This window comes from Mandrillus leucophaeus, unplaced genomic scaffold (genome assembly GCF_000951045.1).
Source record: "Mandrillus leucophaeus isolate KB7577 unplaced genomic scaffold, Mleu.le_1.0 Scaffold323, whole genome shotgun sequence".
Lineage (NCBI taxonomy): Eukaryota > Metazoa > Chordata > Mammalia > Primates > Cercopithecidae > Mandrillus > Mandrillus leucophaeus.
In genome coordinates this window covers 1,569,078-1,592,070 of record NW_012103399.1, presented here as the reverse complement: position 1 = coordinate 1,592,070, position 22,993 = coordinate 1,569,078, and the positions used below count along the sequence as shown (strand labels likewise).

Here is a 22,993-nt window from a genome sequence, read left to right as displayed (position 1 = left end):
CTCAGCCTCCCAAGTAGCTGGGACCACAGGTGCACGCCACCATGTCCAGCTAATTTTTGTAGTTTTAGTAGAGACAGAGTTTTACCATATTGGTCAGTCTGGTCTCGCACTCCTGACCTCAGGTGATCCACCCGCCTTGGCCTCCCAAAGTGCTGGGATTACAGGTATGAGCCACTGCACCCGGCCCCTTGTGTTTTAAGATCAGGATTGGCTACATAATTTTCAGAGCTCAGTGCCAAATGAAAACAGAGTCCCTTGTTCAATATTACAAGGAATTTTAAGATGGTACTTCTGTGTGACAGTACAGGTAGAATGTCCATGAAGCCAGCCGTGAATAAGACTATAGACTAAGAGGGCAAAGTCAGAATCCAAGAGGCCAGCTACCCAGTGTGTTCCACCCCACTTGAGTCTGGAGGGCCGTGACCTCCTGGCTGTGAACACATCTCACCTCTCTGCCCCCAGGGAATCCCAGCCCAGGTGCACATTTTGAGGAAAAAAAAAAAAGAACTTCAGCAAATGCTCTGTGGAGCCCTAATGCTGGCTGTCTTGTGAAATCCTGGATCCAGGATTTCCGGGGCGCTGGGGGCTGGGCTCCCCTGGGCTGGAGGCCAGTTTTGGAGAAAGGAAGGGCAGAGCTCAGACTGCTTCTGAGAAATGCGCTCAGGAGTGGGCTGAGAATTTTTGGTTTCCTGGGACGCCTGCTCCAGGGAGCCCGCAGCAGCAGGAGCGAGTCCTGGCCTGTCCAACGCTCTCACCCACTCCCCCTTCACCCTCAAGTCACCCAGTTGGCCACACTCTCCTAGGGGGGTGGGGGTGGAGGTTGGCAGAGTCTTCAGAGCCTTTTATTAAAACCTTTTGGGTGCTTTGTTTACCAGGCCTGGCAAAGTCCAGGGCTCTGGCTTACCCTGGTCTCTCCCTGTCCTGCCCCAAAGGTCACCACCCAGGGTCCCAGTGCCTTGTCCTTTGGGGCACTCTCAGAGCTGCCACTCTGGGGAGGGGGAGCAGATGGGCACAGGCCTGGTGTTAGCGGCAACCTCCGCCTGGGGTGCCCGGCCACACAGGCGATTCCCAGAGAGTGTGGGCGGCACACAAACAAGCGTTCAGTGTCAGCACAGCCCACCCAGCTCTGAAATGCGTCCTTTCTGTCTCCCGGGGGTGGGGCCTGACAGTAACCCCTGGGGCCCAGTGACTGCAGGGGCCACCCGCTCCCTAGCACCCCCACCTCCCACTCCTCCTACTTTGCAGATCCAGCCCTCCCCTCCCATCAAGCGGCAGGGACAAGGCCAGCTCTGCAGGGTGTGGGCCAGTTGGTTTTTGATCTCAAAGATACTGTTCATCCCAGCCTGGGCAGGGCATTGGGAAAGCCTCTGGCTCCTCCCGCCCTCTCTTTCCATTTCCTGCCCCCTCCGGCACCCTGCCAAGCTAGAAATCCTGAAATGCAGGCTGCAGCCTCTTGTGGGTGCAGGTTAGGAAGCCAAGAGGCAGGAGAGCTGGGGAAAGGGGCTGGCTCCTTCTGCTACCCCCAGTCCCTCCTCCCTTCACCCCTATACTCTCGCAGCAGATGGAGGAGCCCCACCACTACGCTTGGCCTCCAGAGCAGGGGCGATGTTCACAGAACCCGAAATCAGCAAATACAGACGGAGAGGGGCTCCGGTGGACAGACTGGCAGGGAGAGAGGAGCTGTTTGAAATCCAGGACATGCCATGGTGGAAGGAATACTTCAATTCCAAGTTTAACACTTGGAGGAACTGGAAGGGGAGGGAAAAGAGAGGAAAGCGGTGCCTGGCAGGAACTGGAGAGGGAGAGGGAGCAAGGGAGCAGGTGCAGCTACTAGATTGCATGACCTGCAGAGCAAAATGCTCAAAGCAGTGCCTAGCATTATCCGGATGCCCAAAAGGCACATCTTCATTGCCGTCGTTGTTACCCTGTCCTGTCTGGGTCATCAGCTCCCCACAGGTGTAACCAATTCTCTGCCTCCACCTGACCTGGGGGAGAGATGCCGTCCCAGCAGGAGGTGGGTCCAGCTACATCAGGGTGGGTACTCCTGTCCTCTGCTCAGGGCTCACTGCGCAGGCAGAGTTCTCTTCCCATACTCGCCTCAATCCTGGACCCCATTTGGGTTTTATTAACATCCTGTTCACACCGTCTCAGCTCTGATTCCCAGCGCCCACATCATCCACCTTGGCATTCTTCTTGTGAACTAGTCTTGTGTAGGCCGGGTAAGAAGTACGGTATGCTCAGAATTGAATCACAGTTAGTTACTGTGACTAATTTCATTCATTCTATAGCCATCCATCCACTTAATAAGTATATCTTGAGCCAGATCCCACGCCAGACACTGTGCTGGAGATGGGGTTGCAATGGTAAAGAAACGGCGGTGCTCACTTCCTGGTGCTCAGAACCTGGGGTAGGGGCGTCCCTCTGCTGCCAGCCCATGGTGGTGGTTCAGCATCACCCAGCTCCCTCTCTCAGAGCTTCTGACTCTAGGGATAGGAAAGGGTCAAGGAATCTGCATTTTTAAAACATATATATTTCACATGACTCTCTTTTCAAGGCAGTTTGGGAAACTGCATCCTAAGGAAAGGAAATCTACTGGACTGGGGAAAAAAAGAAGCTGAGAGGACCCCTCAGCAAGATCCGGTAAGGCTTTCCTGGGAAACTGACTGACAGCTGTGACCTGTGACTACAGGTCAAGGCTGTGAATTGGGGGAAGAAGGGAGGGACAGGGACCAACGTTCCAGGAGGAGGGAACAGCGTGTGCGAAGACCCTGATGTGGGTAAGTGCGGCTCGGGGGTAATGAGGAGCTGGAGAGGTGGCTGTGAGTTGGAGTCAGAGACAGAGATGGGGTATCCTAGGAGCCCTGGGGAGCCCTGGGAGGGTTTTGTGCAAAAGACCTGCTGTGATGGTTGTTTTGAAAAGGTTTCTCATTCAGCAGATGCCTGTACTGAGCCATCAGGCCCCGTGCCAGCTTCTGGCAGAATCAGGCTTCTCTCCCAATTCCCTCTCCCTGTCAGGCCCTGGCTAGCCCCGCTTCTGCAGGCCTTGGCAGAGGGAGGAGGGGAAGCCCAAGTGGCCTGGAGGCCCCAGCTCCGCTCCTCTCCCTGTCTTGGCAGACAGAAAGCTATAGACTGGGTTTTGGCATCTCCCACCAGCTGTGTCTGCCTTAGCATCCCCCCAGACCCAGCGGTGGGTGGGCACCCCTTAGGGAACCCGTTGGCCCTACTGCCAAGAACCCCTTTGCTCTCCAGAAGGTGATGTCAGGACTACCCCCCATCCCCCGACACGCACTCCACCCCTCCTCCAGACCAGAAGGGGTCACCTGCCCAGACACTAACAGATGGGCCACGGGGAGCTCAGAGGAGCAGGCATGCAGCCCCTCGGGCAGAGTCCTCATCCCTGCACCTGACTCAGCCCCGCGCTCCCACCACCACCTCCTCATATGCTCCAAAGTCTTGGGGAGCAAACGGGGAACAGGGGGATCCCCAGCCGCTTCTCAATCCCGCAGAAGCTGGTGGGTAGGAGGCAGTGGCAGTGGGGGGAGCAGGGGGGCAGTAACCACGGTGAGCTGGGCTGGGTTGGAACAGAGCTGCCAGGTGCCCGAGGTCTGTGTAGGGGTGTGGCGGGTGTGGTGTGCACCGAGGGGCGGGGTTACAGAGTGGCTTCGTTTGCATACAACCATGAGGGGCGGGACCATGCCGCCTACCATAATTCTTGATCTGCGATCTCCCCACCTCCGCAGCAGCCAGACTTCCCCCCACCCAGCCTCGTTATCTCCTCTTTGATTAAATTTAATGCTCCTGAACCAAATTCCTGGAATCCAGGGAAGATAGATGGGGGTTGGGGACAGAATGAACCCCGCCCTGCAAACTGATGACACTGCTCCTGTTTCCATTTCTGGAAAAAATCAAGTCCACTGGCATTTCTGAGAAACCAGTATGGGGAGGTGCGACAGGGAGGGGGTCATATCCCAACAAGGGTCATTTGCTCTCTTCCCCACACTCCTGGGGTCCTCAAACTCTCCTCCTTCTCCTCTTATTCCAGGGACAGCGCTGAGTGAGAAGCCCCTTCACCCAGCATACACCACTGTCTTGTTAAATCTGAGTGCCAGTCAGCGAGTTCTATGTGGGAAAGGCCCCTGCAGGGTCACTCTCCATTTTGAAGCAGGGAGTCCCTAACAGCTCCTAGGCCAGCAGGACCAGCTAGCGAGTGCCCGCTGTGTGCCAGTCTCTGTGGCCCCGACCTCATATACATTCACTCAAATAACCCTTGCTAAGTAAGCCTTTATGAGTACAGACTATTGTCATTGTCCCCATTTTACAGATGAGAAAACCGAGGCTTGGAGCGTGTAAGTGAGTTGCGGAGACCCCTAGAGGGGGAGCTGAAGAACTCGGATTTAAATCCAGGCAGAGGGACTTCAGACATAAGAGTGGGTGCTTTCAACTCCAGTGCTGACCACAAAGAGGGTGAAAAGCTGTCATCTGTGCTGGGAGGGACATAGGGTGACTGGATGCAAAAGCACAGAGCACCCTTAAAAGGTGACAGGGGCCTGACTTGGGACTAAGGTGAGCCAAGGGAGGCATATAATGTGATGAGGTCCTTGGGTTTGTGCCAATGCAGACCTTTTAGTTGAAAGGCCATGAGAGCAGGTCCTTCTTATGTGTACATAGATTTATTACGTAAATTTTCAAGATATTTTCCAACTTTTTAATCACTAAGTTTACTTATATCTAATGGAAATTTCCGTGCAGAAATTTCCTTAGAAAGGTCTAAGAATAAGATCAGAGGAAGGAAGAGAATGGGCTACACCAGCCATAACGAATCCTTTCTCTTTCTTAAAAAGTCAAGGTGAAGGCTGGGCGCAGTGGCTCGCGCTTGTAATCCCAGCACTTTGGGAGGCCGAGGCAGGCGGATCACGAGGTCAAGAAGTTTGAGACCAGTCTGACTAACATGGTGAAACCCTGTTTCTACTACAAATACAAAAATTAGCCAGGCATGGTGGTACACACCTGCAATCAGGAGGCTGAGGCAGGAGAATCGCTTGAACCCGGGAGGCAGAGGTTGCAGTGAGCCAAGATTGCACCACTGCACTCCAGCCTGGGCAACATAGTGAGACTCTGTCTCAAAAAAAAAAAAAAAAGATGAAATTAGCATAACATAAAATTAACTATTTTAAAGTGTTCAGGAGTATTCACAGTGAATTCACAATGTTTATCAGCTCTATCTAATTCCAAAACATTTTCATTGCCAACCGGAGACCATGTACCCTTGGGCAGTTGCTCCCCAGTCCCTTCTCCCAGACCATTAAGGGTGAAATGAGGCCAGGCATCATGGCTCACACCTGTAATCCCAGCACTTCGGGAGGCTCTTTAGGAGGATCGCTTGAGGCCAGGAGTTGGAGACCAGCTTAGGCAACACAGTGAGACCCTGTTCTCCACAAAAAATAAAGAAAATTAGTTGGATACGGTGGTGTGTGCCTGTAGCCCTATAGTCCCAGCTACTCTGGAGGCTGAGAGCAGGGAATTGCTTGAGTCCAGGAGTTGGAGGCTGCAGTGAGCCATGATCACACCACTGCACTCTAGCCTGGGTGACAGAGTGAGACTCTGTCTGGAAAAAAAAAAAAAAAAAAGCCAGGCTCAGTGGCTGACGCCTGTAATTCCAGCACTTTGGGAGTCCAAGGCAGGTGGATCACTTGATCTCAGGAGTTCAAAGACCAGCCTAGGCAACATGGTGAAACCCTGTCTCTACAAAAAATACAAAAATTAGCCGGGTGGGGTAGCGTGGGCCTGTAGTCCCAGCTACTTGGGAGGCTGAGGCATGAGAATCGCTTGAACCTGGGAGGCAGAGGTTGCAGTGAGCCGAGATCACGCCACTGCATTCCAGCCCGGGGGACAGAGTAAGACCCTGTTTCAAAAAAAAAAAAAAAAAAAAAAAAAGTAAGAAAAGAGAAAAAAAACTTGAAGTGACCCGAAGTGAAGACTTCTTAGATTTTGCGCCCCCAGTGTCCTGCCGGCCTTGCCTCGCCCTGGTCCTCCCTGATCTGCCTTTCAGTTCATCCATAACCACAGCCTCTTATCTGCTCTCAGCTCCTAGATAAGGGCAGCCCCTTATCAGCAGAGGAGGTCCACACCCCTGGGGAAGGCAGGCCTCTCTCATTCACACCCTCAGCCGAAGGGTCTCCCTTATCTTCGGAGACCACCAACAGCCCAGGGCCCAGCAGAGGCAGCTGCAGACACCCACTCGCAGCACACGCACACACTGCCAGGTGCTGACCTACCAAGCATGTGGCCTGGGCCAGCAGCCCCTCAGATATCCCCGACTCAGGCTGTCCAGGGTTCTGCGGCCCATGGGTGCCCACACCCGTGCCTGCCCCCGGAGGAGCGCCAGGAATCCCAAGCAGCCCTGCTGGGTGGGGGGCGGAGGGCGGGGCCGGCTGTCTCGGGGGACACAGAGAATTCCACCGGGGAGCATGTCTGGGGTCACATGGGATGGGAGAAGGTGTGGCAAGAGGCTTCCAGCCCAGCCCCCTGTGCCATACGCAGACCAACAATGTTCTGCATGTGGAATAAGACTCCATATCGCGGCTTAGGAATTTTAATTGTGTGCTTTAAACCTGTCTCCCATTCCTGCTCCTCCTCCCACCCCTCACCCTGGGAGCAGGGACACTTGTTTAGAGTGCCTTGGAAATCACAGGAGCGAACCGCCAGGACTTTGTGTGATAGTGACACACTGACATTTCTGGACCAGGCAAAAAATGCAGCCGCCTCCCTCCGAGGCAGTGCCTTGTCACTGACACTGGCTGGGAGTAGAGGAGTGCGGGCAAAAGCACCAGCGGGGGGCCACCTGGGTGGGTGCATAAGCACTGAAGGCCAGGGCCAACCCATCCTAGCTGTGTAACTGTGGGCAAGGGACCTAGACTCTCTGTGCCTCAGTTTCCTTATCTGTAAAGCGGGGATGAGCATGGAGATTACCTGAGATAGAGCACTTGGCATCTCCCAAGCATTCAAGCTGTTAGTGCCAGTTTTTTTTTTTTTTTTTTTTTAGAGACAGGGTCTTGCTCAGTCACTCAGGCTGGAATGCAGTGGTGCAACCTCAAACTCTTGGGCTCAAGTGATTCTCCTGCCTCAGCCTCCCAACTAACTGGGACCACAGGTGCGCACCACTGTGCCCAGCGAATTTTTTTTTTTTAATTTTAGAGATGGGGTCTTGCTATGTTGCCCAGGCTGGTCTTGAAGTCCTGGCCTCAAGCAATTCTCCCACCTTGGCCTCCAATTGTTATTGTTATCATTACTCTCTTCTCCAGAGAATGAAGAAATGTTTAATCAAGTTGGCCCCTCTGAGAGCAAGGCTGTGAGGTCCTCTGCTCCTTTAGATGCCGCTGTGGGGCCGGCCTTTGCCTGACCCTTTTTGGTCTGTGGGTCCACCCTAAACAATAGTTTTTTCTTTATTTTGGGAAGCTGTGGTCAGTAGTAGTTCAGACCCAGGATTCTCATAACTGGACATAACTGTCTCAGTCATTTATTATTTGCAAATCCTCACTTAGGGGGACCATTATATAGATAAGGAGACGGTGTGACTACGGCTAAGTTTCTTAACCTCTCTGTGCCTTAATTTCCATTTCCATGTTTCAGGGCTGGTGATGATTAAAATGAGATGGTACTTTTAAAATTGCCTGGCACAGAGCAAATCCTCAGTAAATATGAGCTGTTATTCTTAAAATATTACTGAATACCCCTTAGATATGGAGGTATTAGTCCTATCATCCTAACTTAGTCCTCACAGTCACCCATGAATGGGGGAAATGAATATTGGCCCCCTTTGACAGATAGGGAAACTGAGGTTCAGTGACTCAGTGACTTTCCCAAGGCAACACAGCTAGTGGGGAGTGGAGTCAAATTAGATCTAGTGTGAAAGTTCTGCTCATGCCAGGATCACTGGCTAGCACCTGACATCCCAGTGCTTTGAGAGACTGAGGCAGGAGGATCACTTGAGGCCAGGAGTTCAAGACCAGCTTAGGCAACATGGCAAAACCCTGAGGAAGGAAGGAAGGAAGGAAGGAAGGAAGGAAGGAAGGAAGGAAGGAAGGAAGGAAGGGAGGGAGGGAGGGAGGGAGGGAGGGAGGGTCTTGCTCTTGATCATGGTGTCATCCCACCACCTCTTTTAAATAATGACAGAGAAGGAGAACCCCTTCTCCACATGAGATTAGGTGGCCTCCTTCTTTATATTTTCAGGATTTGTCAAAGAAAATCTATAACAATAGAAGGCCAGTATCAATTCAATAATATATTGGTTGAACCCAATGGCATCCACAAACATTTCAATCATAGCTTAAAAAGTGCTGGAGATCTATTTTTTTTCTACCCATGTTTTGGTGCTCACATGGGCTCAAGGATTCTGTCCCAATAATGCTGACGTTTTCCTAGACATCCTCGTGTTGGGGGACCCATTACACAGACAAGGCGACTGAGGCTCACTGAAGTGCAGGAACCTTGCCAACTCAAGCGCCTGACTTCAAAGTTGGTTTTTTCTGAAAGATCACTGGCCCCCCTCTGCCTAAATGTAGCTGCATCTGGTAGTGTATAGGCCCTGTGTCTCCTTGTAGCACCTATAAGGGCCAGGGGGGCCACAGTCCAAGTTGACTCATCTTCCCTCCCCACTGTACCTGTTGCCCAGGTGAGACATAATAGGTGCTTATCTCAAGTGGTAACAGAAGAGAAGGCGAGCAGTGGCCAAGTTCAGGAAAGATTAGGAAGGTAGTATGCACGTGACTTGCTGAGGAATTAAATGTGGGGTGTGGGAGAAAGACAGGGATCAAGGATGACTCTAAGGTTGGGGATCGACTGGGGAAGAACAGAGGGTGGCCTGGAACTGGGCAGGTAAAGCTAGAAATGTCGTCAGAAGCTGAGTTCAGGAGCCTGGATTTAGAAGCCAGAAATTTGGGAGTCAGTGGGGGCATGAATGGGATTAAAAGGAGGGGAAGGTACGCTGGGCTCATGCCTGTAATCCCAGCACTTTACAAGGCCGAGGCGGGTGGATCGCCTGAGGTCAGGAGTTGGAGACCAGCCTGGCCAACATGGTGAAACCCCATCTCTGCTAAAAATACAAAAAATTAGCTGGGCACGGTGGTGTGCATCTGTAGTTCCAGCTACTTGGGAAGCTGAGACAGAAGAATCGCTTGAACCCAGGGAGGCAGATGTTACAGCGAGCCCAGATTATGCCATTGCGCTCCAGCCTGGGTGACAAGAGCAAAACTCCATCTCAAAAAAGAAGAAAAAAAAAAAAAAAGAGGGGAAGGAGTGAAATCCCCTATGGAAGAGATATATTAAGAAACTGAGGCCTGGCTGGGAGCGGTGCCTCATGCCTGTAATCCCAGCACTTTGGGAGACCAAGGCAGGCGGATCTTGAGGTCAGGAGATTAAGACCATTCTGACTAACACAGTGAAACCCCGTCTCTACTAAAATTACAAAAAATTAGCTGGGCATGGTGGTGGGCGCCTGTAGTCCCAGCTACTCGAGAGGTTGAGGCAGGAGAATCGCTTGAACCCGGGAGGTGGAGGTTTGCAGTGAGCCAAGATTGCAGCATTGCACTCCAGCCTGGGTGACAGAGAGAAACTCCAACTCAAAAATAAACAAACAATTCTATGGCATTTAGTGTATTCACAATGCTATGCAACCACCTCTCTCTAGTTCCAAAACATTTTCATCACTCCAAAGTAAAACCCTGCATCCGCTAAGCAGTCACTCCCTGTTCCCCTCTCCCAGCAACCGTATCTATTTCTATGGATTTGCCTATTTTGGACATTTCATATAAATGGAATCATATACTATGTGGGATTTCTGTCTGGCTTTTTTCACTTAGCATCCTGTTTTCAAGGTTCATCCATGTTGCACCGTGGATCAGTGCTTCATTCCATTTTATGGCTAAATCAGACTCCATTGTACGGATTCAGCACACTTTGTTTTCCCATCCATCCATGGATAGACATTTGGGTCATTCCACCCTTTGACTAATGTGATCAGTGCTGCTCTGAACATTCGTGCACGAGTATTTGAGGATCGTTTTTCACTTCTCTTGGGTAAACACCTAGGAGTGAAATTGCTGGGTCATAGAGCAGTTTTATGTTTAACTACTTTTTGAGGAGTGCAGTGGCATAATCTTGGCTCACCGAAACCTCCGTCTCCCAGGTTCAAGCAATTCTCCCACCTTAGCCTACCCAGTAGCTGGGATTACAGGTTTGCACCAACACACCTGGCAAATTTTTGTATTTTTGGTAGAGATGTGGTTTCCCCACGTTGGCCAGGCTTGTCTCGAACTCCTGGCCTCAACTGATCCACCCACCTCGGCCTCCCAAAGTGCTGGAATTACAGGTGTAAGCCACCACACCTGGCCTCCCATAGCTATTTCTAAAATACTCCATCGGCCAGACGTGGTGGCTCACGCCTGTAGTCCCAACACTTTGGGAGGCCGAGACGTGTGGATCACCTGAGGTCAGGAGTTTGAGACCAGCGTGGTCAACATGGTGAAAACCTATCTCTCTACTAAAAATACAAAAAATAGCCAGGCGTAATGGTGGGTGCCTGTCATCCCAGCTAGCGAGGCAGGGGAACTGCTTAAACCCAGGAGGTGGAGGTTGCAGTGAGCCGAGATTGCACCATTGCACTCCAGCCTGGGTGACAGAGTGAAACTCCATGTCAAATAAATAAATACATAAACAAACACTCCATCTACCAAGGCTGGGATTCACAGCCAGAACTTCTGATTCCAAATCCTGGTTATTTTTGTGGTTTTTTTTTTTCTCTCTGCCCCACACTGCTGGCAATCCCCTGGCACCTCGGACTATCCTCATTCCATAGATGAGGACCACAGGTGAGAAACTTGTTCCAGGCCACACAGGTCCTAAGTGACAGTGCTGGGCTCTAGATTTTCAGCTATGAAGTCTAATCTTAAAACACCATGGTCTACACTGTGCTCCTAAGGTGACAAACAGGTAACAGAGAGAGAGAGTGAGAGAGAGAGAGAAAAATGCAGATAACAAATAGGTACGAAAAAGAGAAATTCGGCCCCTTCCAAACAAAATACTGTTTTACTTTGTTTCTCAGCCTTTTCCAAGCGTGGAAGGAGGCGCCAGGGCGGTGCTCAGGTGTGGCCCACCAGGCGCGGGGTGCAGGGGAAGGTCTTACGCATGCCCATGCACTTCTCCTTGTCGATGCAGAGGGTGTTGGCCTTGATGGCGAGCTCGTGCTCTAGCCGGCACTTGGTCATGACCAGCAGCTGCAGCATGTCCTGCGTCTCCCGCAGCCGCAGCTTCAGGGTCTGCAGGGTGTCGTCGATGGTGAACACCTCGTTAACCAGCCTGGGGTGAGGGAAGAGGAGAAGGCACAGGTTATTCATTTATTTTTATTTGTTTATTTTTTGAGACAGAGTCTCACTCTGTTGCCCAGGCTGGAGTGCAGTGGCATGATCTCGGTTCACTGCAAGCTCCACCTCCCGGGTTCAAGCAATTCTGCTTCAGCCTCCCGAGTAGCTGGGATTACAGTCACACACCACAACGCCCAGCTAATTTTTGTATATATATATATATTTTTTTTAGTAGAGGCAGGGTTTCACCATGTTGGTCAGGCTGGCCAAGAACTCCTGACCTCAAGTGACCCACCTGCCTTGGCCTCCCAAAGTGCTGGGATTACAAGCATGAGCCATGGTGCCCAGCCTGGCACAGGTTATTAGGTTCAAGGCAGATGTACTCACTGTGCACTGGGAACTGTGCCTGACAGCAGCAAGCAAGACAGGCAAGGCTCATCAGCCCTCCCTGGGAAGGCAGAGGCAGAATAGGTAGACGAGTAAATACACAAGAGAACTGTCAAGGGTAATGTACACAAAGGAAGAAATAAGACAGGATGGTAAAACGGAACAGGAGACCAATCTGGAGATTCCTTGGTAAGTTAGACATAGACTTACCATACAGTCCAGCAGTCCTGCTCTTGGGTATATACCCAAAAAAACGGAAAACAGGTGTTCAAACCAAAACGTGTACATGAATGTTCACAGCAGCCCTATTCACGATAGCCAAAAGGTGCAAGCAGCTCAAATGTCCATGGATGGATGGATGAGTAGATAAGCACAATGTAATCAAGCCACAAAATGGGAGATTATTCAGCTATAATAAAAAGGAATGAAATACAGCTGGGTGTGGTGGCTCACGTCTGTAATTCCAGCACTTTGGGAAGCCGAGGCAGGTGGATCACTTGAGGTCAACAGTTCAGGACCAGCCTGGCCAACATGGGGAAACCCCATCTCCACTGAAAATACAAAAAATTAGCCGGGCATGATGGCGCGTGCCTGTAATCCCAGCCACTTCAGAGGCTGAGGCGCGGGAAGCTCTTGAACCCGGGAGGCGGAGGTTGCAGTGAGCTGAGATCACACCATTGCACTCCGACGGAGCGAAACTCCGTCCCAAAAAAAAGAAAAAAAAAAAGTGATGAAATACTAATACCTGTGACAACATGGATGAATCTTGAAAAACATGATGCTAAACAAAGGAAGTCAGACACGAAAGGACAAATATTGCATGACTGCATTCATAGGAAACGTCCAGAACAGGCAAAGCCACACAGACAGAAAGTTAACTGGTGTCTTCCAAAGGTCAGGCTGTGGGGAGAATGTAGAAGATTCTTTAATGGGTACGGGGTTTCCTTTTGGGTTGATGAAAATGTCATAGAACTAGAGAGTAGTGAGGGTTGCACAAACACTGTGAATGTACCAAATGTCACTGATGATAAAATTTGTGTTATGCGTACTTTATCACAATTTTTTCTGGTTTTTTGTTTTTTTTTTCTTTGAGACGGAGTCTCACCCTGTCATCCAGGCTGGAGTACAGTGGTGCAATCTCGGCTCACGGCAACCTCCACCTCCCGGGTTCAAGCAATTCTCTTGCCTCAGCCTCCCAAATAGCTGGGATTACAGAAGCCCACTACCACACTCAGCTAATTTTTTTGTGTTTTAGTAGAGGCAGGGTTTCACCGTGTTGCCCAGGCTGGTCTCGAACTCCTGAGCTCAGGCAATCCGCCAGTCTCAGCCTCCCAACGTGCTGGGATTACAGGCAGGAGCCACCGCTCCCGGCCCTATAATTTTTTCCTAAACAGGATAACAGGGCCAGCCTCATCTAGGTAAGAGCCTCACTCAGTCTTTGTTACTGACCAGGGCACCATCCCCAGCTGCTATGCTAGCGGCCCACAGGTCTGTACTTCTCCAGAGACTTATGTTGCTCAGCCAGTCAGAGCTATCTCACCTGGGAGGAGAGTCCCTGCCAGTGGCCACAGGCAATGACTGGCTGACTCAGGTACAAAGGGCCTCTGGTGCAGACATCTCCATGATGCACTTCACCGTCTGGAGCCCCTTGCAGGATCAGCTGGGGCCGAGCTGCCCCGTACTACTTCCCCATCCCCCCTCCTTCTGAGGCTTTGCTTTTCTAGAACTTTCCGAGGAGAGGACTTTTTTTTCTTTTTTCTTTTTGAGACAGAGTCTCACTCTGTCTAGGCCAGAGTGCAGTGGTGCAGTCATAGCTCACTGCAGCCTCAACTTCCTTGGCTTAAGCGTTCCTCCAGCCTCAGCCTCTCAAGTAGCTGGGTCTACAGGTGTGCAAAACCGCACTTGACTAATTTTACATTTTTTGTAGAGACAAGGTTTCACCATGTTGCCCAGGCTGGTCTCAAACTCCCGGGCTCAAGCAGTCTGCCCGACTTGGCCTCCCAAAATGCTGAGATTACAGGCATGAGCCACCACACCCAGCTGATTTTAATTTTAATTTTTATTTTTTAGACAAAGTCTCCCTTGTCACCCAGGCTGGAGTGCAGTGGTGCCATCATAGCTTACTGTAGCCTCAAACCTCTGGGTTCAAGAGATCCTCCTGTCTCAGCCTCCCAAATAGCTGAGGCTACAGGCATGCACCACCACACCTGGTTAATTAAAAAAAAAAGGTTTTATAGAGATGGGATTTCTTTTTTTTGCCTCCAGGTTGGTCTCAAACTCCTGGGCTCAAGTGATCCTCCTCCCTCAGCCCCCCATGAGATGACTTTGACCAGAGAAGAAGATGAGATTGAGCTGGACGTGTGAAGGCCAAGAGAGAAAGTGGGCTTCAGCAGTGCTGTGGAGTAGAACTTTCTGTGAAGATGGGAAGGTCTATATCTGCACCATCCAGTATGGTACCACCAGCCCCACAGGGCTAATGAACTGAGAAACTGAATTTTTAATTGTATTATTTTAATTTAAAATTTAAATTTTGGCTGGGCATGGTGACTCACGCTTGTAATCTCAGCACTTTATGAGGCTGAGACGGGCAGATCACTTGAGGTCAGGGGTTCGAGACCAGCTTGGCCAACATAGTGGCAAAACGCCGTCTCTACTGACAACACAAAAAATTAGTCAGGTGTCGTGGTGCACACCTGTAATCCCAGCTACTTGGGAGGCTGACCCAGGGGGCAGAGGTTGCAGCCTGTAATCCCAACACTTTGGGAGGCTGAAGCGGGCAGATCACTTGAGGTCAAGAAGTTGAGACCATCCTGGCCAACATGGTGAAACCTGGTCCTTACTTAAAAAAAAAAATACAAAAATTAGCCAGGTGTGGTGGCATGTGCCTGTAATCCCAGCTACTCAGGAGGCCGAGGCAGGAGAATCACTTGAACTCAGGAGGCAGAGGTTGCAGTGGGCTGAGATCATGCTACTACACTCCAGCCTGGGCAATAGAGCAAGACTCCATTTCAAAAAAAAAAAAAAAAAAAAGAGAAAAGCACATGCAAAATTAAGGGCTTGGGTTTGTTCTCAGCGCTGTGGGAAGCCATGGGGTGGGGGCCGGGGGGTTGAAACAGGGAATGACATGCTGATTGGAGTTTCGGGATAACCTCTAGGCGGCTGTGTAAGATGAGATTGGAAGGGGCAAGAGTAGAGGCAGGAGAAAGGTTAGGAGGTTATTGTGAATCCACACGGAGCGGATTGGATGGTGTTCCCCAGAAAGATATGTTCAAGTCCTAAGCCTTGGTGGGTGTGTGATGTTATTAGGAAATAGGGTCTTCGCAGGCGTAATGAAGTTAAGGATCTTAAGATGAGACCATCCTGGATTTAGGGTGACACTGAAATCCAATGACTGATCTCCTTGTAAGAGAAAGGAGAGGGAGGTTTGAGACACGGAGACATGCAGGGGAGAAGGCCATGTGGAGACGGAGGCAGAGATGGCAGCGATGCGGGTACAAGCTGAGGGACACCAAAGATTGCTGACAGTCCCCCGGAACCGGGAGAGTGGCAGGGGACAGAGCCTCTCTCAGAGCCTCCAGGAAGAGCAACCTTGATTTGGAACTTCGGGCCCCCAAAGCTGTGAGGGAATAAACTTCTGTTCTCTGTAGCCACCCAGTTTGTAGTAATTTGTGACAGCAGCCCTGGGAAATGAAGGCAGCAAGCTGAGCTGTGACGGTGGCTTGGCTGTGGGACTGCGCTGGGGGTCCCACCTGTGCGGAGAAGAGACAATGAAACCGTGCTCAGGACCGGAGAACATGAAGCTGGGTGAACTTCCCCATGGAGAGCCTGGGCTAGAGAGAAGTGAAGACAAGCGACAGCAGCAGCCTGGAAACTTCCACCAGCACTGTCCAATAGAACTTTCTAGAGCAAGGGAGATGTTCTGTGCTACATTGTCTGATATGGTGGACCCTAGCCACATGTGGATACTGAGCTCTTGAAATGTGATTAGTGTGAATAAGGAATTGAATTTTTTAACTTTATTTAATTTTAATTAAAATTCAGTTGTTGTTATTGTTGTTGTTTTGACAGGGTGTTGCTCTGTTGCCCAGGATGGAGTACAGTGGCACGATTATAGCTCACTGCAGCTTCCAACTTCTGTGCTTAAGCAATCCTCCTGCTTCAGCCTCCTGAGTAGCTTGAACTATAGGCACGCCACCACGCCTGGCTAATTTTTGTATTTTTTGTAGAGATGGGTGGGGTCTTGCTATGTTGTCCAGGCTGGTCTCGAACTGCTGGCCTCATGCAATCCTCCCACCTCAGCCTCCCAAAGTACTGGCGTTACAGGTCTGAACCACCACACCTAGCCTTTAAAGTTCAATTTTAAAAGGACTTTCTTTCTGGGGGATAGGCATGGATGGGACCCCAGTGATTGGAGTAGGTCAGGAGAAGAGAGACCACTTGCAGGAGGAAAAGGAAAAAGACGGCCCAAAGGCAGGAATGGAGGGGATGGGGACAAGGAAGATCATGCGTAGATGGGACAATGTAGCCACTGGAGAAGGGAGACAGCCTGAATCCTATCATCTGCTCAGTTCCCAAGACAGCCACGCATACAAACCAAAATACAACATGTACAAACATACAGACACACAGAGACACACACACACACACACACACACACACACACACACACACACACACACACACACACACACACACACACACACACACACACACACACACGGCCCGACTCCTAAACCAAACATGCTCTACCTTCTTGCTCTCTGTCTGTCCTCCTCAGTGGTATGACTGTTGAACAGGAAACGGAAAGGCAGAGAGCTTGCCCCAAAGCGGTAGGTCCTCCAGGCAACTCCCCCAGAAGCCCTGTTCTGTAGAAGTCCCCTGTGGGGGCCGGGCACTGTGGCTCACGCCTGTAATCCCAGCACTCTGGGAGGTGGAGGTGGCTGGATCACTTGAGGTTAGGAGTTCGAGACCAGTCTGGCCAACATGGTGAAACCCTGTCTGTACTAAAAATACAAAAATTAGGCGAGCATGGTGGCAGGCACCTGTAATCCCACCTACTCAGGAGGCTGAGGCATGAGAATCTCTTGAACCTGGGAGGTGGAGGTTGCAGTGAGCCGAGATCGTGCCACTGCACTCCAGCCTGGGAAACAGAGTGAGACTCAATTTAAAGAAAAAAAAAATAGTCCTGTTGAGGAGGCAAAGGGATCACCTGAGCCCTCCACTCCAGGAGGTGCTGGGGTTCAGCTTGAGCATCGAAGAAGCAGGGGCAGGTGGAAGACAGGTCAGCAGAGCCCAGCCCCCACTCTTCTGCAGCCAGGACCCAGACCCCATCCAGCCCACTTGCAGAGCTGAAGACCTAGCAAGCCAGTAGCAGGCCTGCTGGGTGTTGCTCTGTTGCCCAGGGTGGAGTGCAATGGTGCAATCATAACTCACTGCAGCCTCCAACTCCTGGGCCTAAGCAATCCTTCTGCCTCAGCCTCCTGAGTAGCTGGGACTACAGGTACATGCCACCATCCCTGGCTAATTTTTGTTTTTTTTTTTTTTAGAGATGGGGTCTTGCTATGTCGTCCAGGCTGGTCTCAAACTCTTGGCCTCAAGTGATCCTCCTGCCTCAGTCTCCCAAAGTGGGAGGGACCCCAGGCCCTCAAGTTCAAAGCCTTGAATCATGTTGCCTGCCCCTCCACCCCACACCAACACATACCCTGCTTTTTCCATTTCCTAAATGGTTACTTAGGCGGTAACTGAGGCTGGGCAAAAATCATCGCTTGGACACCACCTAACACTTTTTCTGGATTATCTATCCTCTTTCTCCTAACTGATAGTTTTCTTCTTGACATCTTTTCACTTCTAGCAGTGGGGTCTCCACACCAGGATGGAGGAAGCAGGGTCCATCGCTGGACCAAGACCTGTACTCTCTGCCCAGTGAAGCCCTGGCTTCATGCTGTGTGACTGCGACAGTTTTTTCAACCTCTCTGGACCTCAATTTATCTTCCCATTTGACAATAGTAGGAGTAACAGACTTCCCAACTCCCCTAGGAGTAAGACTGAAAGGGACAGAACTCAAAAGAAGCTCAAGGGACTGCAGTTAGACATCAGGGTGAATTTCCGTTGCTGTAGGCCAGGGCTGAAATAATGTGCACAAGGAAGCCTGAGGATGGTCCTTTACATCTTCTTCTCATGGGGGATATCAACTCAGTATCTTGGCAAAAGAAGTACTACTATGAAACCCGGTGAGCACAGCCCTGGGCACAGTGAATGCAGAATAAGGTTTATGGAGCAAATGAGCAGCTGAAATGGGGCCAAACTCAGTCTCCTCCCACTCCACCAGAAACCCCGTTAGTGCCCACAGGAGGATGTTCCAAGGATGACCCTCAATGATCCCCATCTCCTGGTATCACACCCTTGAGTGTGGGCTGAACCTAGAGACTTGCTTCTAAAGAAGAGCATGCAGAAAGAGTGATGGGTGTCACTTCCACGGTTAGGTTACAAAAGACTGCGACGTCCTTGCTCCTGGTACTGTTATTGTCCTTCTGGCTTGCATGCTTTGTTGAAGCAAGCCACCATGCTGGAAAGACCCATGGGTGAGTAAGGATGGCTGCCAGCCAACAGCCCGCAAAGAACTGAGTTCTGCCAACAAGCATGGGAGTGAGCTTGGATGTGGAACCTTCCCCAGTCCAGCCTTGAGATAAGACCACAGCCCCAGCTGACACCTTGATTGCAACCTCTGGAAGACCCTGACATGTGGAACCTAGCCAGGAACCTAGCCCAATTCCTAACCCACAGAAACTGAGATAACAAATGTGGTTCTTTCAAGTCACTACCTTTTGGGATAATTTATGACACAGCAATAGACAATTAAGATAATGCCCCTAGCATAGGGGAACAGAGTGGCCAGGTGGTTTGCCCCAAGTCATACAGCATGTTCATGGGAAATAATCTCCAAGTCTGATGACCTGTTCCTTCTTGGTCTGGCCATCATCCTATTACAATCCCCGCCCTCCGCCCCCCACAAGCCTCCTTTCTAGGCTGGAATGAGCTTTTCACCCCGTCCTGTGAGAAAGCCCTTCGTCAACAGACACCAGCCTCCTTAGCACAGCAGGATGGGTGGAATCCATCAGCCAGGAGCTCATGAGGCTCTTCCAGGGCTTCATGGTGAGAACTTCACAAAGCAGGAGGTGGGAAATGAGTGAGGAATGAGCCAGGTGCCTCTTTCATGGGAGCCTGGAGAGAGAAGGTAAAGCCACCGCCTGGGAGGCTACCATTCATTGCCTTGGCTTTCAAGGGAAACAGGAGGGTTTCTAGAGCACAACCGAGTTACAAAACCACCGCTAGTTTAGGCAAGTGAGAAGACCACAGTGCACAGGGTGGGGCTCCCAGTGATGAGGAAGCCACGCAGTGGTACAGCCCGAGCTGCATCTCAGAACTCCGCCCGCACCCTGCACTCTATTGAGTTGTGCCACTGGATGTCCTGATTGAGGGAGGGTCCGTTTTTCAGACCCAGTGCACCTGGGAGCTCCTGAGACCCACTCTTCCACCTTCCTGGATTGCCAGGGGTTCTCCTGCCTCCTCTGGCCTCCCTCACTTACTTGAACTGAGGGATGTCCCTGCACAGCTCCACGTTGGGGCGCCAGGTCCGGCACTCCAGCCTCGTCTGCGCCACCTTCAGCGGGCCCTCCTTGGCCATGATGGACCTTTCCAGCAGCATGATGGTGTTCTCGGCCTGGAAGACCTCCTGCAGCGTCTGCGAGGGAACACACAGGTGTCACCACCCACCAGGCCCTTTTGACCTCCTCTGACTGGGGACCAAGGGGCAGCTCAAGTCAACTACGTCAGCCTCCAGCCAGGCACTTACGATACCCCTTCCCTGGCCTTGAGTACCTGTGGGGCAGGGAGCTCACCCTTCCTAAGAAACCCTGAGGCCCCAGGCGCGGTGGCTCATGCCTATAATCCCAGCACTTTGGGAGGCCGAGGCGGCTGGATCACCTGAGGTCAGGAGTTGTAGACCTGCCTGGCCAACATGGTGAAACCCCATCTCTACTAAAAATACAAAAATTAGCCAGGCATGGTGGCAGGCGCCTGTAATCCCAGCTATTCGGGGGACCGAGGCAGGAGAATCGCTTGAACCCGGGAGGCGGAGATTGCAGTGAGCCGAGATCACGCTGTCACACTCCAGCCTGGGGGACAAGAGTGAGACTTCACCTCAGGAAAAAAAAAAAAAAAATAGGTTAGAAACCCTGAGAAGCCGCTTCAGGTACCCTCTAGTCACCGGGGCACTGTGGACATGGAAGACGGGCCAGTACCATGGTTAGTTTTGTTCTGAATCTCCAATAGCCATTAGAGTTGCCTGTCAGTGCTCAGCAGGAAGAAAGCAAAGGAGGGGAGTGAGGGAGAGGAAGAGGGAGAGGAAGGGAAGGAGGAAGGCAGGCCTTTCAGACTGACAGAGACTATTCATCTGAAACAATCTCTAAGCCAATCTCTAAGCCAGTTTCACTTAATCTGGGTTTTTCCATAATATATATATGTATGTATGTATTCAAACAGACCCAGAGTTTACCTTCTTAGTAATTAAGAAGGTAATTAAGAAGGTAATTACTAAGAAGGTAAACTCTGGATCTGTATGTATTTTCCATTATTAGTAGTATTATTTTGACATGGAGTCCCGCTCTGTCGCCCAGGCTGGAGCCCAGGTAGCGGCATGATCTGGGCTCACTGCAAATTCCGCCCCCCAAGTTCAAGTGATTCTCCTGCCTCAGTCTCCCAAGTAGCTGGGATTACAGGCACCTGCTGCCTCACCTGGTTGATTTTTGTATTTTTAGTACAGATGGGGTTTTGCCATGTTGGCCAGGCTTGTCTCAAACTCCTGACCTCAAGTGATCCACCTGCCTCAGCCTCACAAAGTGCTGGGATTACAGGCGTGAACCACCACACCCAGTCTGTTTTTTTTTTTTTTTTTTTTTTTTTTTTTTTAAAACAAATCCAGAGTTTACCCTCTTAGTAACTAAATCAGTGAATAAAGAAGAAGGGAAGGAAACAAGAATGCAAGGAGGGAGGGAGGGGAGGGAGAGAGAGAACAGGGAGAGGAAGGGAGGGAGAAAAGAAGGCAGGAAGGCAAGAAGGAAAACAAGTTTTTATCTGTCAAAATATTTTTCCCAATACGATGTCACCGTTGTATCCTACAATTTATGAAAATGCAGATCTCAGGGAGGGGCAGGCAAGAGCCTGCTGAGGTCTCAGAATGTTCTACATCTTGATCTGAAGGTTGTACAGATATAAACATAGATGAAAATTCATCTTCAAAATCCATCAAGCTGTGAGCTTTACTGACTGTTATGCCTCAACAGAAAATTCAATGAAAATCAGAAAAAGTCAAATACAAGGCACGACTGGTGAAATGTCAACATTTGTGTTGGGTATATGAAAGTCTTTATTTTATTTTTTTGAGAAAGGGTCCTGCTCTGTCACTCAGGCTGGAGTGCAGTTGCGCACAGCTCGCCACAGCCTTGACCTCCGGGGCTCAAATGAGCTTCCCGCCTCAGTCTCACAAGTATCGGGGACTACAGTCACACACCACCACACCTGGCTAATTGTTTAGTTTTTTTCAAGTGATAAGGTCTTGCTATGTTGCTCAGACTGGTCTCAAACTCCTGGGCTCAAGCAGCCATCATGCCTCAGCCTCCCAAAGTGCTGGGATTACAGGTGTGGTCCACAGCACCTGGTGCGAGTCTTTGATATGATTCTCTCTACTTCTGTGTACTGGAAACTTTCCACAACAGAAAATAAAAGAATGAGAGCATGAACAAAGAATGGGCTCAAAAGCCTATGCATTTATTCCAGAAGGAACCCGTCCTTGCGCACTTGGCCAACCACAAACACACCGAGAACTGAGACACTGGCACTAAACAATGTCACATCCCCATGACTGAAACATCCACTCTCCGCCCTATTGTCACCCAGTGGCCCTCGACCTGTGAGCAGTTCTGCTGGTCACGGTGTCCCTCTCCTGTGACAAGGCCCTTTGAGGACAAGCTGTCCTGACACCCCTTCCCAGACTCAGCAGAACACAATGGCAAGGTTGCATGTGCTCAGTCCCTGAGAAGCCTAGAAATGATGCAGTGATGTCCTGCCATGATGGCCTCCAGTGCTCAGCAGGATATGCCCGAGCAACTGATGACCATGAAGAGTTCAATTTCGTTTTCCCAGAGACTCTATACCACCTAGAGAAGCCATTCATCAGCTCTACCAGGAATATCTTCATGGGGTCACTGCTGGAGATGCACCTGCTCTTCCGTATAAGGGCATCTGCTTTGTGAGTGTGATTGCTACCTTGATACAAGACCATGGGAAGTCAACATTTTTGAGCATTTCTACCCTGTTTACGTAATTAATGAAGAGGATAATTCAAAGAAACAACCAGTGAAGCCCTACTTGAAAGTTCATCATCAAAACCATGGGGGTTTGGGGAAAGAGACAGACAAGACTATGATGTAAAACAAAAAGTACTATCTGCAAGTGACGTGGGGTAATTCATTCAACATTTGTTCAATACCGTCTACCTTTTCCATTTTAGACTAGTGATAAGTGATAATGATTTACAACTGAAGGGTCCCAAACGCACCTTCAAATCACACTCAAGTTTGGGTGCAGTGGCTCACACCTGGAATCCCAACATTTTGGGAGGCCAAGGTGGCAGAATTGCTTGAACCCAGGAGTTTGAGACTAGCCTGGGCAACATACCAACATACCTTATCTCTACAAAATAATTTTAAAAGTTAGCCAGGCATGGTGGTGCAAGTCTGTAGTCCCAGTTACCTGGGAGGCTGAGGCTGGAGGCCTGTTTGAGCCCAGGAGTTCAAGGTTGCAGTGAGCTATGATTGCACCATGGCACTCCAGCCCAGATAACAGAGCAAGACCCTATCTCCAAAAAACAAAAAACAAAAAACTCAAACAGTTGTACATTTCAATATATTCTCCATCCACACATGCACACACTAGAGGCAGATTGGGAATAATAGGAGTGCTGAATTGGAAACTAGACCACCAGGGGCCAAATCTTGGTATCACCACTATACCTATAAGACCTATACCTATAAGACCTTGGGCATCCATGTCCTTATGTGGAGGTGATAAAAGTGTCCACACAGTAAGTGTGTGACAAGAATAAAATGGAATACTGCATGTACAGCTTTCCAAGAGTCCCTAGCACATACTAAGTGCTCATCAGAGGCCAGCTATTCCAATGATCACACTCT

The 22,993-nt window shown here is 50.4% G+C and overlaps 1 protein-coding gene across 1 annotated transcript in view; it reads right to left on the bottom strand.

The window, feature by feature from the left end:
- Nucleotides 1-11,066: 11,066 nt before the first annotated feature.
- The window catches only part of TEKT5 (tektin 5), a 68,048-nt gene continuing 56,121 nt past the window's right edge, over nucleotides 11,067-22,993 (bottom strand). The window contains exons 6-7 of the mRNA XM_011988126.1: nucleotides 19,331-19,485; nucleotides 11,067-11,352 (exon numbers count right to left, since the gene is read on the bottom strand). Of these exons, the coding sequence (XP_011843516.1) occupies nucleotides 11,136-11,352; nucleotides 19,331-19,485 (372 nt within the window). The 3' untranslated portion in view covers nucleotides 11,067-11,135. The remainder of the gene's footprint in view (nucleotides 11,353-19,330; nucleotides 19,486-22,993) is intronic.